General features: G+C 42.7%; 2 protein-coding genes across 3 annotated transcripts in view; both read right to left on the bottom strand.

Moving 5' to 3' along the window:
• The window catches only part of LOC146662555 (uncharacterized), a 36060-nt gene extending 20692 nt beyond the window's left edge, over positions 1 to 15368 (bottom strand). The window contains exon 1 of the mRNA XM_085419262.1: positions 13376 to 15368. The gene's annotated coding sequence lies outside the window, so the exon portion shown is untranslated. The remainder of the gene's footprint in view (positions 1 to 13375) is intronic.
• The window catches only part of LOC146662554 (uncharacterized), a 29439-nt gene continuing 19100 nt past the window's right edge, over positions 5384 to 15722 (bottom strand). Inside the window, exons 1-4 of one of the 2 annotated variants that reach the window (XM_085419272.1) lie at positions 13364 to 13462; positions 12572 to 12677; positions 6840 to 7436; positions 5384 to 6522 (exon numbers count right to left, since the gene is read on the bottom strand). In XM_085419272.1, coding sequence (XP_085275398.1) covers positions 5962 to 6522; positions 6840 to 7436; positions 12572 to 12589 — 1176 coding nt within the window. In that variant the 5' untranslated portion in view covers positions 12590 to 12677; positions 13364 to 13462 and the 3' untranslated portion in view covers positions 5384 to 5961. Of the gene's footprint in view, positions 6523 to 6839; positions 7437 to 12571; positions 12678 to 13363; positions 13463 to 15722 lie in introns of those variants that run through there. The other variant, XM_085419273.1, reaches the window with a different exon arrangement.

Below are 15722 nucleotides of genomic sequence, written 5' to 3'. Positions count from 1 at the left end.
AGTGTGGAGAGCACGTTTGCAGTCTGCTGGCAGTCTGGGGACGGCCCGTCTACCTGCCCAGAGCTCTGGTGTTGATGAAGCCAGTGTACAGCGTATGTGGTCCAGCTGGTCTGTGGGCCTCTCTCGCATGTGCTTTTGTTGGTCTGTCAGCCGCACAGAAGAGTAAAGTTATAACAAACACAGAGCTGAAGTGAAACTAAGTGTTAAAAACAATGAATTGTGTCCTCTGCAAAAAAAAGTTCTTACTTTTTTTAAGAACAGGGTGCACTACCGCATGTTTAAAAGCAGTTGGGACACAGCCCACTAACAATGATAAATTCATTAAAAATAAGATGCAAGGCCCAATTTCCTCAAAACTTTCCTTGATAATTCAGGATGAAAGGATATCATGCACAGAATTTGAGTTTCTCAATTGTTCAATTATTCCCTTAAGAGTGAAGACTTAAGACTGAATTAAAAATTTTGAATAACATTCGGGGCTGTTAGCTATTAGTCTCAATAATATCTGATAGGAAAGCTGCTTTAGCTGCCTTTATGGAGTTCTGGTATAGAAGGCGGCTCCTACAAAGAATGCCATAGGATATCTGAAGCCTGTCTTTTTTTCCACCTCCTTTCAGATTGACGGCAGACACGACGTAAAGCTCATATAGTATCATTTAGTCATGGTTGATGAGAAGTTCTGGGACGTTTCATCTTTATAGGGGCCACAGTATCTAAGATGGAACAACAGGTGGATAACATAGCGTTGGCATAATCATCAACCAAGGGAGGTGTGTAACAGTATCAGTGAAATCTGGATCAAAAAAGGCAAAGTTCAAAAAGGCTGTAATGAAGTTAGCCACAGTCTCAGAGTTAATGATACGTACAGGGCGATGACAGCCTTTAGAATTTAAATCAATTGCACATAGCTCAACATCAAACACGAGCAAAAAATGGTCAGAAATACCAGCATTATCAACGTCCATAGTACAAATATCCAAAGCATATGAGAGGACCAAATCCAAGGTATGGCCTTTAAGATGAGTAGGTTCCCTGACCCACTGTGTAAGGTTAAAAGACTCAGTTAGGGCAAGAAAATCTTTGGCTAGGGGGTCATCAGCACAACAAATATGTATGTTAAAATATCCAGTAATAAGAGCTTGGTCATAACTTAATAAAAATGAACCTAAGAAGTCAGCAAATTCACAAAATAAAAGACCTATTATATTTAGGTGGTCGATAAATCACAGCACATAGAATCGTTGGGGGTCCGGCAAGCTCCAATAGTTGAGCCTCAAAACTACAATAGGTAGGAGAGGGCAGTTGCCGAACTTTAAGTTTGTTTTTAAAAACAGAGGCAACGCCTCCACCTCTTCCCGAGGGTCTCGGTGAACTAAAGAATACACAGTCCGGGGGAAGTAGCTCTGAAAAGGAAAAGGACTCACCAGGACGAATCCAAGTTTCAGTCAATAACAGAGCATCAAGCCAAGAGTTGAGGAAGAGGCCATTTAAGATGAAGGTTTTATTCACCAGCGATCTTGCGTTTAATAGAACCATCCGAGAGATAGGCATCTTATCTCTGCTGGAAGCACGTCTTAGTTGGCTTAAATACCTGTGACGAACACCATCACTTGGGGAACCAATCCAAACACGAACAGGCAGAGTGACTACCGGAGAAACCGGACAGGCTTGTTTACCGACCGGACAGATCCAGCGATGGTTGAGCAGCCCAAAGGACAATGGATCCCGAGCGGATGGAAGTCGTATAATCCCCGCGGTGGTGAGGGAATTGGCTGCAGCTGATGTTTTAAGGTAAGCCTTAAAGTGAACCCGAAACCCACTCCGTTTGCCCCGCTTCCTGTCACGCTTCTTAGGCGGGGGGCAGAGAGGGGAACCGTATGAACCAGTGGAAGAGATGATACGTGGAAATGTAGTGTCTCCCAAGATCCAACCCAGCATATGGGGGGGAAAACAAAGATTTAACAGAGTATCCCGGTCATAGGTGATTAATGCATAACCATCTGGGGGGCATAGTGCCAGAAAGATAGTAAATAATAAACAAATATCAAGGAAAAGAGCTCGACAACAGAGACGAGGACGGCCTGCCGTACAATGGCGCCATCTTACTCTATTATTATAATGATATTATAATGAAAACATCTGTGATACATTCACAGAGGACGAGGACACAAAGGGACGACACGCAGAGGCTGTATTAAAGTCTACCATCCAAATCTTTAGTCCTAAACAGGCAGTGGTTACAAACAGGAAGACAAGCAGTCCATTAAACAGTCTACAGGGTCAAACATACAGAGAATTCAAACAGCAATAAAAAACATAACTGGACACTGAAAAACTTCACAAAGTGATGTGTGAGGCACCAAAGGGAAGCAGCTGAGTATATTCAATGAATTATCTTCAAATACAAAAGACAGAAACTCCTAAAGCTGCCTCCACCAGTGTGTGAATGTGAGAGTGAATGAATAGTGGTATTGTAAAGCGCTTTGGGTGCCTTGAAAAGCGCTATATAAATCCAATCCATTATTATTATAAAGGCAGCATGAAAAATGAGCAGGATACACAAAGGTCAGAGATTACAAATTAAATCAGAAAATGACTTCAAACTTACTGAGAGCAAGGCCTCTGTTACAAATCTGTCTAATAGAAAAACATGCTGTACAGATACAATAAGGTAAGTGTTCATGGTCATTTAAAAACTGGCTCTACCTGAACCACTTAAATATTTTATGAAGTCACTGAGTCGACAATTTCTAAAGTTTGTTTTCTTAATTGCAGTTAGAGTGTGGCTGGTAAGGATGAAAACACATACAGAGCGTAAACTGTCTTTGTTAGTAACAAACGTCAGGAAAGAAAAGACAAAACACACAAACACTCATGATATTCATGAATAATTAGAAAGCATCTAAACATTCTGGTTGCGGATTTTTACAGTCTTATTTGCACTCGGTCATCTTCATAATCATCCTGTTCAATACATGACAGGGGAGGTCCTGAGGTGGGCGGGGCTCTCTGGTGATGTCAGCATGAAAGGCAGGACCAGCATCTGCCACATGTTGGTGAAGCATCACAGTACACTGGTGTGGGTTCCTTTCCAGATGTTGGACATTTGATACTTCAATGTTGAGGCGAACAAGAAGACACAGTGTTGGGTCTTCTTGGCAAAGGTCTCGAAAAGCATCTCGTCTCTCACTGACTGTGAGGACACCCGAAGATGGTACTACTTCCCACTTTTCTTGGTCTCTGGTCTTGGATCTCATGAACTTTTTGGCAACCCTCCAGACCCACGCCACGGTCCCAATCAGCCTTCTCAGGTTGCTGAATCGCCTTGCGTCGATTAGCTGTTGGGTTGCTACTCCTGCCAGTGGTCTTCTCGACTCTACGTGTGCTGAGTCCTGAGCTGCCTTGATGTGGATTCTGGTAAGGACCGCAACAAAAGTCTTTTTCTGTAGCTTTGTGACCTTTTCTCGAGCTTGGGCAGCGACTTCTCCGGTGGATTTCTTCAACCACTCATCTTCAGGAAGTTGGAGAAACTTTGGACCCGACTGCCACTCGGAGTCCTCGGTTAGGGCATTTGGATTGGCCCCTCTGGTGAGAATGTTTGCAATGTTTGCTGACCCGGGAATCCATCACCAATCTTGGACATCAGTGGATGTCCAAATGTCTGGATTTCACCAATGCGGTTTGCGAAGAAGGTCTGGAAACCGTAGCTCTCACGCTGGATTGCACACCCAAGACGGTCTGGCTGTCGACGAGGTGGTACCATTTTTTGACCTGGATTCTGCAGTGTCTCTGGAAGTAGATCTTCAGGCGGGCAGCAAAGACGGCGCCACACATCTCTGCTTTAACAGGATCGCCTTTGTGGTTGAGAGGTGTCAGTTTAGCTTTGGACTCTACTAGTCTCACACTATGGCTGCAGCTCCAGCAAAGGTACATCACTGCGCCATATGTATGTTCACTGCCATCAGAGAACGTGATGGGACTGGGCTCTGCACAGGGATCTGGTGGTCTGAAGCTTGTGAAGAACTTCTTAGTCATGCAGGACTCCTGTTCACTGCTAAACAGTTACAGCGTCACAGAAAGAACCTTGAGAGCAAACTGCTGCTGAAGCTTAACCATCACTTCACTGAGTGAAGAAATGGCACATTTTTGCTAAATATGCAGAAATAAATGCAACCCATACAATTTATGGTAAACTGAGCTTCCTTGTATGAACATGTGTTGAAGATGCCTCGTTTTAATATTTTCTCTGAAAACGTTTTGAAGATACTAAAATTTGTATATTTATTCATTTTTGTTTGTCTGATAGCATTTATTTATAAAATAAATCGGACATTTAAAACAGTTACTCACTGCTTGAGTAGTATTTTCACCAAATACTTTTTTACTCTTACTTGAGTAACTTTTTTGACAACTACTTTTCACTTTTACTTGAGTAATAATATTTTAAAGTAATGCTACTCTTACTTGAGTACATTTTTTTGGATACTCAACCCAACTCTGCATCCTGATCAATACATGACAGGGGAGGTCCTGAGGTAGGCGGGGCTCTCTGCCTTTCATGGTGACATCACCAGAGGACCTGTCACGGCCAGGAGGATCAGCAGGGTGCTGATAAGCTGTTTCTGCGTTTCTCTCGCTCTCGTGCGCTCTCTCTCATTCTGTCTCTCTCTTGCCGGGGTGGAACTCATTGCGGGTTCACGCCCTTGGCCCACGCCACTCAGAGGAACAAACGTCTGAGACTCATTAGTGTGCCAGCATTTAAGCCAGGGAGTGACTGCTGTTCTTTGATGGATCATTATGTATGATTCGTGTTAGTGCCGTCAAGTTACCTGCAAGCTTTCCCTCGTGTTCCTGAGCTTTGAACTAACAAATGTTTCCCTGTGGTGAGTGTCAGAGAGAGAGAGCCTGACCTTGTGCATGGATTGTTTGATGAGGAGCGAGTGTATTTTCCCTGGAGCCCTGTACCCCCACTTTTGTACATAGCACTATCTCTGCACCTTTTTATATACACCCGGTGAACCATGTAAATATATTCCTTGTGAGCTTCCTTAAACACTTCAAGTTGTAAGCTAATAATAGTTAAATAAGAGCAGATGCATGCTGGTGCAATAAACTATACGTTTTACGTCCAATGGATGCATGATCTTAGTCGATTAATTGCAAAGATAATCAGTGACTAATCGACTATCAAAATAATCCTATGTGGCAGTCCTAGTTCTTACAAACCATCCCACTGTGTAAACCTGACATCTGTGGAACAGCTGAGCTGTATGATGTGTACAAGGACACAAAACATTATTTACCATCAGATCCCGAGCCCTCCATGTGTTAATCAAGAAACTGCTGCTGTGCTACATCCATAAATGATGAATAATTTAGGAGCTAAAGCTAAAAGGACAGTTTATTTGTACCATCTTCATGTGAACACATTCAAGAACATCACAGATGAAAGAAACATCTGAGAAAACTTCTACACTACATAAAGCAAGAAAAATAGTTTTTCTTTCAGGTGGTTTCAGAAAAAACAGAAACATCAAACACCTCCAAGACTCTCTTTGAAAGAACTAAAAGCCTTTATTCTCATGGTCCAATCATGAGTGAACTCCCCGATGAAGCCTTGTGTGCTAAAACATGTCAGAGTTTAAAGGTTAAACATGAGTTTCCAAAACGTTTTGCTGGAGAACAATGAACTATTTGACTGAGTTTCAATTATTTACAGACGAGCAAAACCAGGACAGAGAAAAAAGGACAAAACTGACTCAGTAAAACAACAGAAAATAAGATCCCATGTAAATCTGTATTATGTAGAAGTTCAGCCCAGCAACCAGTTCAGTTCAACACAAGTTTAAATGATTCTATCTGAACTCTGTGGAGCCTGATCTCAAGCTTTTTGAGTCTGACACTGAAACCAGAGGATCTTTCTGTCTCTTCAGATTCACTGTGATCCAGTGATGGGAGTGATTATAGTCCCGAGTGATCACGCTGATGTTTGCACAGAGCAGACAATGAGGTGAATGTTTGGGCACATTGGTAACAGTGAAACAGTTTATTAGTAACGTGGGATCGTTTGTGTTCGGAGTATGATCTGAGATTCCTGAAGCTCTTGTCACACTGGTCACAGCTGTAGTTTCCTTCCATGTGTGTACGTTCATGCCTGTTACGATTACCTGAATGTGAGAAGCTTTTGTCACAGTGTCTGCACTTGTATGGTTTCTCTCCTGTGTGGACTCGTTTGTGTGATTTAAGCTTACATGCAGAGGTGAAGGATGACCCACACTGATCACAGAGGTGCTTTTTAACCCCACTGTGAATCAGTTCATGTTGTTTTAACTCACTTGGTGTGGTGAAGCTTCTCCCACATTCTTTGCAGTATTTCAGTTTGTCTCCAGTGTGTCTACGTTGATGTCTTTTTAGGTTCTGTTGCCAACTGAAAGTTTTTCCACAGAGGCCACAATGAAAGTCTTTCCCACCACCACAGTGATGACAGGGTTGAGAACTGGATCCATCTGTGTCGCTCTGCTTCTAAACAAAGACACAAAGACAGTGTAAGTCAGTCCTTCAACATTTTTATCCTGAACGTCGCCTGAAATAAAGAGCATCTCTGCAGACGTCCAATTACATTTGACTGTTTCAGTTAACACACTCAGTTTACTGGGCTGCAATAACTACAATACTACCACCATAATACTACAGTAATACTAAAATCATAACTGACATGAAAATCTGAATAATCACTCAGAGCTGCTTTTCCATGCAGTAGAATTGCTAACATAGTTTAATGAGCAGAGTTGTTCCAAACAGTCAGGCTAAAATGACAAGATAACAATATAAATACATACCTCACAGTAACTGCACTTGTAGAGTCTCTTTCTGGTGTGGATCTGTTGGTGTTCTCTCAGGTGACGTGGAGCTTTAAAAGTCTTCTCACACAGGTCACATTTATAAGGTCGTCCCTCAGTGTGGATAAACATGTGTCGTTTTAATTGTGTGTCTGTTATAAACTCTTTGCCACACTGTTCACAGCAATACACAACATGTCTCGTGTGAATGCGTAGATGTATATTTCGGTGCCCTCTCTGGCTGAAAGTTTTTCCACAGATGTCACAGCTGTACGCCTTAATTCCAGAGTGTGTAACTAGATGCCTCTGTAAGCTGGCACTGTGAGTAAAAGCTCTGCCACACTGATCACAGCTGTACGCTTTAACTCCACTGTGGATGAGTTGGTGTTGTTTTAGGTAACCCTTCGTGGAAAAAGACTTTCCACACAAGTCACAGCTGAACGGTCTCTCTCCAGTGTGGATGACCTGATGCTGTTTTAGATGACCCTTTAAAGTAAAATCCTTCCCACACTCGTCAGAGGTGCATGTTTTCTCTCCCTTTCTTCTGTGAGGTTTGTCGGCCTCCTGAGAGCGCTGACTTCTCGCTCCATGTTGGTCCTGCAGTGACAGAGATACAAACAGAGGCAGTGAGTGAAATGCAGTCGTGGAACAAACTCAACCTTCAAACTCCCTCCATTAACACTAGTTTTAAACCTGAAGGTGGAGTGTGGCACCAAACACCTTAAAGGTCTCTTATCCCCACCTGCTGGTAGTTCTAACACATTACATCCAACCTGCTGTTAAAAATAATTCATGACTGTTTAAACACTAAAATCATGCCCATCCCTCCTGATTGTACACAGATATATAAAAATGTATACATATATAAATATTTACCAGGTCTATACTTTTTTATATTTCCTATTGTTGTTCCCTGATTTTTACATATACACATATATTAAAAAAAAAAAAAGAAAGAAAAGAAAACACCCAGCACGCCCCTGCGGGCGGTTTATCCTTCAAGCTCGGGTCCTCTACCAGAGGCCTGGGAGCTTGAGGGTCCTGCGCAGTATCTTAGCTGTTCCCAGGACTGCGCTCTTCTGGACAGAGATTTCCGATGTTGTTCCCGGGATCTGCTGGAGCCACTCGCCTAGCTTGGGAGTCACCGCACCTAGTGCTCCGATTACCACGGGGACCACCGTTACCTTCACCCTCCACATCCTCTCGAGCTCTTCTCTGAGCCCTTGGTATTTCTCCAGCTTCTCGTGTTCCTTCTTCCTGATATTGCTGTCATTCGGAACCGCTACATCGATCACTACGGCCGTCTTCTTCTGTTTGTCTACCACCACTATGTCCGGTTGGTTAGCCACCACCATTTTGTCCGTCTGTATCTGGAAGTCCCACAGGATCTTAGCTCGGTCATTCTCCACCACCCTTGGGGGCATCTCCCATTTTGACCTCGGGACTTCCAGGTTATACTCGGCACAGATGTTCCTGTACACTATGCCGGCCACTTGGTTATGGCGTTCCATGTATGCCTTGCCTGCTAGCATCTTGCACCCTGCTGTTATGTGCTGGATTGTCTCTGGGGCATCTTTACACAGCCTGCACCTGGGGTCTTGCCTGGTGTGATAGACCCCAGCCTCTATGGATCTTGTACTCAGAGCTTGTTCTTGTGCTGCCATGATTAGCGCCTCTGTGCTGTCTTTCAGTCCAGCTTTGTCCAGCCACTGGTAGGATTTCTGGATATCAGCCACCTCCTCTATCTGCCGGTGGTACATACCGTGCAGGGGCCTGTCCTTCCATGATGGTTCCTCGTCTCCCTCCTCTTTCTTGGGTTTCTGCTGCCTGAGGTATTCACTGAGCACTCGGTCAGTTGGGGCCATCTTCCCAATGTATTCTTGGATGTTCGTTGTCTCATCCTGGACTGTGGTGCTGACACTCACCAGTCCCCGGCCCCCTTCCTTCCGCTTAGCGTACAGCCTCAGGGTGCTGGACTTGGGGTGAAACCCTCCATGCATGGTAAGGAGCTTTCTTGTCTTTATGTCAGTGGCTTCTATCTCCTCCTTTGGCCAGCCTATTACCCCAGCAGGGTACCTGATCACGGGCAGGGCGTACGTGTTGATGGCCCGGATCTTGTTCTTACCATTCAGCTGACTCCTCAGGACTTGCCTGACCCTCTGCAGGTACTTGGTGGTTGCAGCTTTTCTAGCGGCCTCTTCATGGTTCCCATTCGCCTGTGGGATCCCCAAGTACTTGTAACTGTCCTCTATGTCTGCAATGTTGCCTTCTGGTAGTTCAATCCCCTCAGTTCTGACTACCTTCCCTCTCTTTGTTACCACCCGACTACACTTCTCCAGTCCGAACGACATTCCAATGTAATTGCTGTATAGCCTGGTAGTGTGGATCAGTGAATCGATGTCTCGTTCACTCTTGGCATACAGCTTGATGTCATCCATGTACAGGAGGTGGCTGACAACTGCTCCGTTCCGTAGTCGGTATCCGTAGCCAGTCTTGTTAATGATCTCACTGAGGGGGTTCAGGCCTATGCAGAACAGCAGTGGGGACAGAGCATCTCCTTGGTAGATCCCGCACTTGATGGTGACTTGTGCTATGGGCTTGGAGTTGGCCTCTAGTGTTGTACGCCACATCCCCATTGAGTTCCTGATGAAGGCTCTTAGGGTCCCATTGATCTTGTACAATTCTAGGCATTCCAGTATCCAGCTGTGGGGCATTGAGTCATAGGCCTTCTTGTAATCAATCCAGGCAGTGCACAGGTTGGTCAGTATATATAAGGGGTGCAACGATACACAAAATTCACGGTTCGGTTCGATACTTTGGTGTCACGGTTCGATATTTTTTCGATACAAAAAAAATGTTCATGCCTTTTTAATTTGTCATTTATTAAAATTATAAATATATATTTTAACTCAAAAGTACAGTTTTTAAATTTAACCCTAACCCTTGTGCGTGTTTTTTATTTTGACAGCGAATGCGCACCTGCGGACCACTTATGTGCAGCCCTGGTTATTTAGCTCGTCATATTGCAGCCACAGAAATTCTTTTGTCCATGAAACCATAAAGCTGCACTTTCTTTTTGCCTTATAGTCTGATTTGTCATAACTTCTCCGTTTTGCGGTAAGCTTTTCTTTGGCTGTCAGTTCTTCACCCTGACCTGTCTTATTTGGCTCAGCAGAACTAAAATATATATCCTGCTGCTTTTACACACGCACTCACATAAGCTCAGCGATTCTCTGCGCGATCAACCTCTCACATGTTTAAGCTTGCTGCGGGAGATTTCACTTGTCATGTTTGCGTAGTAAGCTAACGATTAATAAGACGATGTCAGAGGAATTGGTGCACAAATTATCATCACTCACAGATCAGTGCTGTCGCTCTCTATACACAGTTCGCGCGATTGCAAAGTGAAAGCAAAAAAACGAGCGCAAATTCAAACGCGATTTCAATATGTCACATATTGACAGTGGCTCACCGATGCCAATGACATAATTACCCAGCTACATTTCAGCAAGAATGCAAAAGCATTGACATATATTTTTCCTTCCTACAATAGCCCGATGGGCAGGGAAGAGATAGATTTTGGTAGCCCGACTGAAAAAAATCGCTAGCCCCAGGACGTCGGGCTAGCGATATTGCGAGCCCTGTATCTGATTGAGGAATCACTCATCTTTGGAAAAGAGAGTTTATTACAGAGAAATGGCTCTTTCCAAAATAAAAGCTATACTAACCGCTTCTTCTGGGCTATATTCTCAGCAGCATAAGGAGAATCATGTGCTAACAGCTGTCTAAATGACTCGGCTAAAGTTAGTAGCATGCTTGTTGTTTTGGTCTTTGCACTAGGATGATGTCGGCGTAAATGTGCAGTCATATTCGTTGTGTTCCCACTAGTGCTTTCGGGTTAATCTCGTTGAAATGACCTTAACGCCACAACACGGCAAATCTCCGTTAACGAGCTACCGCCGATCGCCCCATGCATGGGGCTAGACGGCCAACACGTTAACGAGCTAACTGCGCTAACACACTAGTTCCCACCCATGTAATTGAGCATTGCATGGCACATCCAACATACTGTTTTACTTTAGTCCATGACTCGCTTACCTTCAGGGTCATACGTCACATGAAAACCAAAATAATTCCAAACGCCAGATCTGAATGAGGTTCAATTTGCATGTTGCAAGGAGAGCTTAACTTCTGTCTCGCTAGCTTGCCCTGCGCTCTTCCTTCTGACATGCTGTCTGTGTTGAGCGCTCAGTGGATCTGCGCTCGACAGTGCAGCCTAGGCGGAGTAGTCGAACACAGATTCACTGAGCGCTCAACACAGACAGCATCGTCAGAAGGAAAGTTGATAAAATAAATTACAAATTTTGTATTGTTCGATACATATGCGTACCGAACCGAAAGCACTGTATCGAACGGTTCAATATCGATACGAATATCGTTGCACCCCTAATATATATATATATATTTTTTTTTAATTATTTTTAGATGTTTACAAGTATTTACGGCTCCCAGTGTTTCCTTTTCCTTAGAAACTGGGTCCAAATGGCTCTTTGGGTTTTAAAGGTTGTTGATGCTTGTGCTAGATGACAAATCTTCAGTATGTTACGCTTTCCGCCACCCAACACATCCCTATACCGTTTGGAATGAATCTACACATGTACGTTTACTGTAATCGTTTTGGAAAACACTATCTAACATGATTAAGGTGGTGCTTGTGTTAGGGATCAGGTTATGGTCAGAGCTGGAATACACAGCTGGAACGTGTATTACTGCCGGCAGCGCCAATCTATTGCTTTCCATCCACAACCCGGTGCATATCATAGGAATACAGAAGGTTAACTTTTGCGTGCCTGAGGAACGCCTCGGGATGTGACAAATCGTCGGTATGTTACGCTGTCGAATGAGAACAAGGTCGACACACAGGACAGGAGAGGAAGAGGGGGGTTAGGTTTAAAGGTAAGGACTGCTCAGTGGGATTTGATTAATATACATGTCTGTACATGTGACATTGTTTTTTCAGGTTGTAAAACTTGTTGCAAAACAATCTGAGGCAGACTAACTGTGTTATTTAAAGACTGCATGAAGATCCTCTGCAGGTTAGTGCAGGATAAACAGGTTCGTTTGCTGAACTGTGATGGATTTAAAGTAAAGAACAGTGTGTGACTGGTGCACAGTGACTGTGGTGCTCATGTCAGAGTTAGATTACATCAAGTGTAGCAGAGATTCATTTAAACTGAAGCTCATGATGCTGACATTCATTCACTGAGTTCCACCTTCATACCAACAGTATAGTGTCTAATATAAAGACAGTGTACTGTCAGTGTAGAGGATGGAAACCAGCCAGGACAGCTCATGAAACATCTGCTGACATCTGGTTGAATTCAGTTGTGTACATCCACAGAGAGCAGCAGGTCAGCTGATCACAGCCTGTACTTTAAGAAAATCTACTGGAGCTCTCAACAGAAATTATTGTGAGCTGTGATTCTTTTCCCCACGCTGAGCCACTACAGCTGATTTTAGGGTTCCCACCTGCTCAATCCCACTTTAACCTCTTCCCTGCTCATGTTCCTGTTTAGAGGCAAAGTCACCCTCTACAGTGTAGGCATTGTATTATTACATTATTAAAACATTACATTACATTAATATAGCACAAGGATCAATAAGTTTTGCGTAAAATATATATCAGTACTTCAGCTTTTAATGGAGTATTAGTTATCACTAGTATCTGTCACCTTCTGTGTTGAGCTCATTGTTTCCTCTGTAGTGACTCAGCTGAGTCCAGATGGCTGAAAATGTTCCTCTGCTGCTCCGTCAGACTCTTCTCCTCCTGCTGATCAGCTGGGACACAAAACAGATCTTTGTTAGGCTCCACACTGCACTGAAGAGTCAAAGTGTCTCATATGTTCATCTGACAGCACAAAGAACAAACTTTAGCTTCCCCAAGAGGGCAACTTATTTGAAGCAAACACAAAAGGTTTGAGCACCGATACCAAATTTAGCAGTATGGCACAGCAGTACCAGGAGAGACTGAGGCCTGTTATTAGAATCAGATGCCCAGTGGGCAGACACAACTTTGCGCCAATAAGATTAAGGCAGCTGTGTTTTAATATAAATAAATGGATTTCATTATAGCACTTTTCCGCCAACATACGCTGTTTTCCTCTTTCTGGGGCAAAGTGGGCGATAAACAAAGAAATGCTCGGTATGTCCGATGGCCAGTCCAGCTGAATTGTACAATACTGATACTTGAGAGTGCGCGTGTGCGATGCAAGCACGTGTAGAGTGTGTGTTGAGCGCGTGATCAGTAGTGACAAAAACAATTCACAAAGCGTGACCATACTATACTCGTGGCTCACTTCTAATCTATTGTTTTGCACACTTATACACATACCCAGCTGTTTTGCTACACTCTAGAGCCTCGCCTTTAACGGTCTTCTCCCGCCCGCTCTCACAGAGAGGAGCAGAAAACTTCATTCAGAAAACTTCATAAAGCTCAAGACTGACTGAACTCAGATCAAACTTACCTTGGCACTTACTTTTAGATGGGAGAGGGAAAAACTGAGAAACAAACAGCAATGAAACGGGAACTCTGTGGCTTCTTCTTCGTCGTTGTCGTGTTCGTCGTCTTCTTCTTTTTGGCGGTCAGCGCTTTAAGGTACATTATCACCACCTGCTGGACTGGATGGTCATCCATTGTCCACAGACCCTTGGAAGTTTCTGTTCAGATTAAAAATGGAATTCAAGGATCTCGTGACTTGGGTTTGTGGCTTTCACTGTTTACTCTTTAATTTTCTGCCAAGTGTAGCAAACCCCACAGCTCAAATCAATGAAGAATTTAGTATTTTTAAGATGTTCTTCGCAGCATTGCTGCAAACAACATACATAGCTGCAACCAGCAGCTATGTAGGCCTAAAATGTGGTCCAAACATGTGAAACAGGTTTACCACCAGAAGAAACAGACTGTAAATAAAAGACTGCGAAAATGAAAAAAATCTTACTCTGACTTTGGATTGCAACCACATTCCCATTTGTCTCTTTAGTCTTTTATTTATGGCTCCAATTATTTGTAACAATGTAACATGTAACAGTCCTGAACTCTGTAATTAACAAATGTGGCATTTTATCTTGAACGACTGAAATGGCTCCTTCAACTTGTAGCTTGAGATTTTTCACAAGCCTCCTCCTGATCAGAAAGTTTGTGTGGTCAGTTGTTTTTGTGTGTTTATCATACTGTAGGCATTTGTCACTCTTTTGAGACAGTTTTCTCTCCACATAAGTTCCTTGAATGCCTCACACACAGCTGCAGGACATTTAGCTAGCATCGGCTTTCAAGATATTCTTTCATACATTCTTCTGTCGTGTTTCATGTATTTGCTCCAACATTCAACATTGCTAAAACTGCATTGTTTCTGTGGCTTGTTGGTCTGGGTAATGATTGGGTGTGCAAGCTCCCGGGTTCAGCTCCTGGACAAGCCCATGTGGTGTTATATGAACCCTATAAAGACATTTGGTAGAGATATAATAACAACTTTCCAAAAATCTCAGCCAATTAATTCTCTCTATGAATATAATTAACAAATAAATTCTGCTGATGTGTTAATCCACAGCAGCTGGATAATAAAGTTTACTGTGTGAGCCATCTCACTTCATCTTTATTCCACCTTACAGGAAGCGTCTGCGTCTCAGCTTGAAAGTTTTTTTGTTTTGTTTTTTTAATGCACCTATTTATTTTATTTTACTATGGAAATTAAAACTCATCAGATTAAAAAACCTCAAGCAAAACAATCAATAAAGCTGCATAAACTGGTAACATATACACAAACAAACAAATACATACATTAAGTACATTAAATACAGGCCATAAAAATTAGAAACTAAAACGACCAAAACTTCAGAATCTATAAAGAAGGAAAACTTGAACATGATGAAAAGTGATGAAAAGTGTCTAATGACAGAAAAAAACATAATAATATTCAGGTCAAACATTTGCAGGCTGAAATAGCTGCATCCAAGTCTTTCAAGTTGAAAATCTCCTTAAGTCTATTAAGTGAGATCAGCTCATTCAGTTTTTGTTGATTTCAGCTGATTTCAAGAGGAAGGAGCTGCAAATCTGAACACTCTTTTTTCCCAACATAACTCTTTTGACACTGAGTTGGTAGTGGGGTATGTTCCTACACCTTTCATGACAACTATCCTCAGCCACATATTCCTGGATATGTATAATGACACCATCAACTTCCCATTTCACCATCATTGGCTTCTTTGATGTGACTTAGTGTTGACTCTGTGTACCTGTGAAACTCCATGACATTGGGTAAGAGGGCTTTATCATGTTATATGTGAGAGAATTTAGAGTAACAGTACTCGAACATGCCAAATCACTCCACAGCTTACTGCCATTCCCCGGCTGTAACCTGCATATGCATCACATTAAACCTAAATCCTGTACCATAGCCACATGATGGGCATGAAGATGAGGTTCAAAGGGCTGTGTCATGTTGCCAGATAGCTTCATCGCCACAAACATAAACATTCTTCAAAAAACAAAGGTTGTAAATATTTGCTGTATTTACAAGCATGTGCAAACAAACAAGACAATAATAAAAGAAAGAAATATCAACATTTTACAAATGATACACTGAATGTAAAAACCAAATATGAGCACAACTCCACATGTACAATTGTCACTGCATATAAACATGACAGATGACATATTAAAAGAAGTAGAAACATATAATATACAATATGATCTGAAGCTGGTACTGGTGTATTTAAATTCCTTTTCTTTAGGCTCACATACACATTACTGCTTACCCTAATCATCTGATACAAGATGCTACTTACTTTTTGTGCAGTATTTACCTTAACATGCACTATGGTATA

Source organism: Rhamphochromis longiceps, linkage group LG9 (assembly GCF_057381845.1).
Source record: "Rhamphochromis longiceps isolate RC_006_pf linkage group LG9, R_longiceps_female_GT1.1, whole genome shotgun sequence".
Taxonomy (NCBI): domain Eukaryota; kingdom Metazoa; phylum Chordata; class Actinopteri; order Cichliformes; family Cichlidae; genus Rhamphochromis; species Rhamphochromis longiceps.
This window is presented reverse-complemented; position numbering and strand designations above follow the sequence as displayed.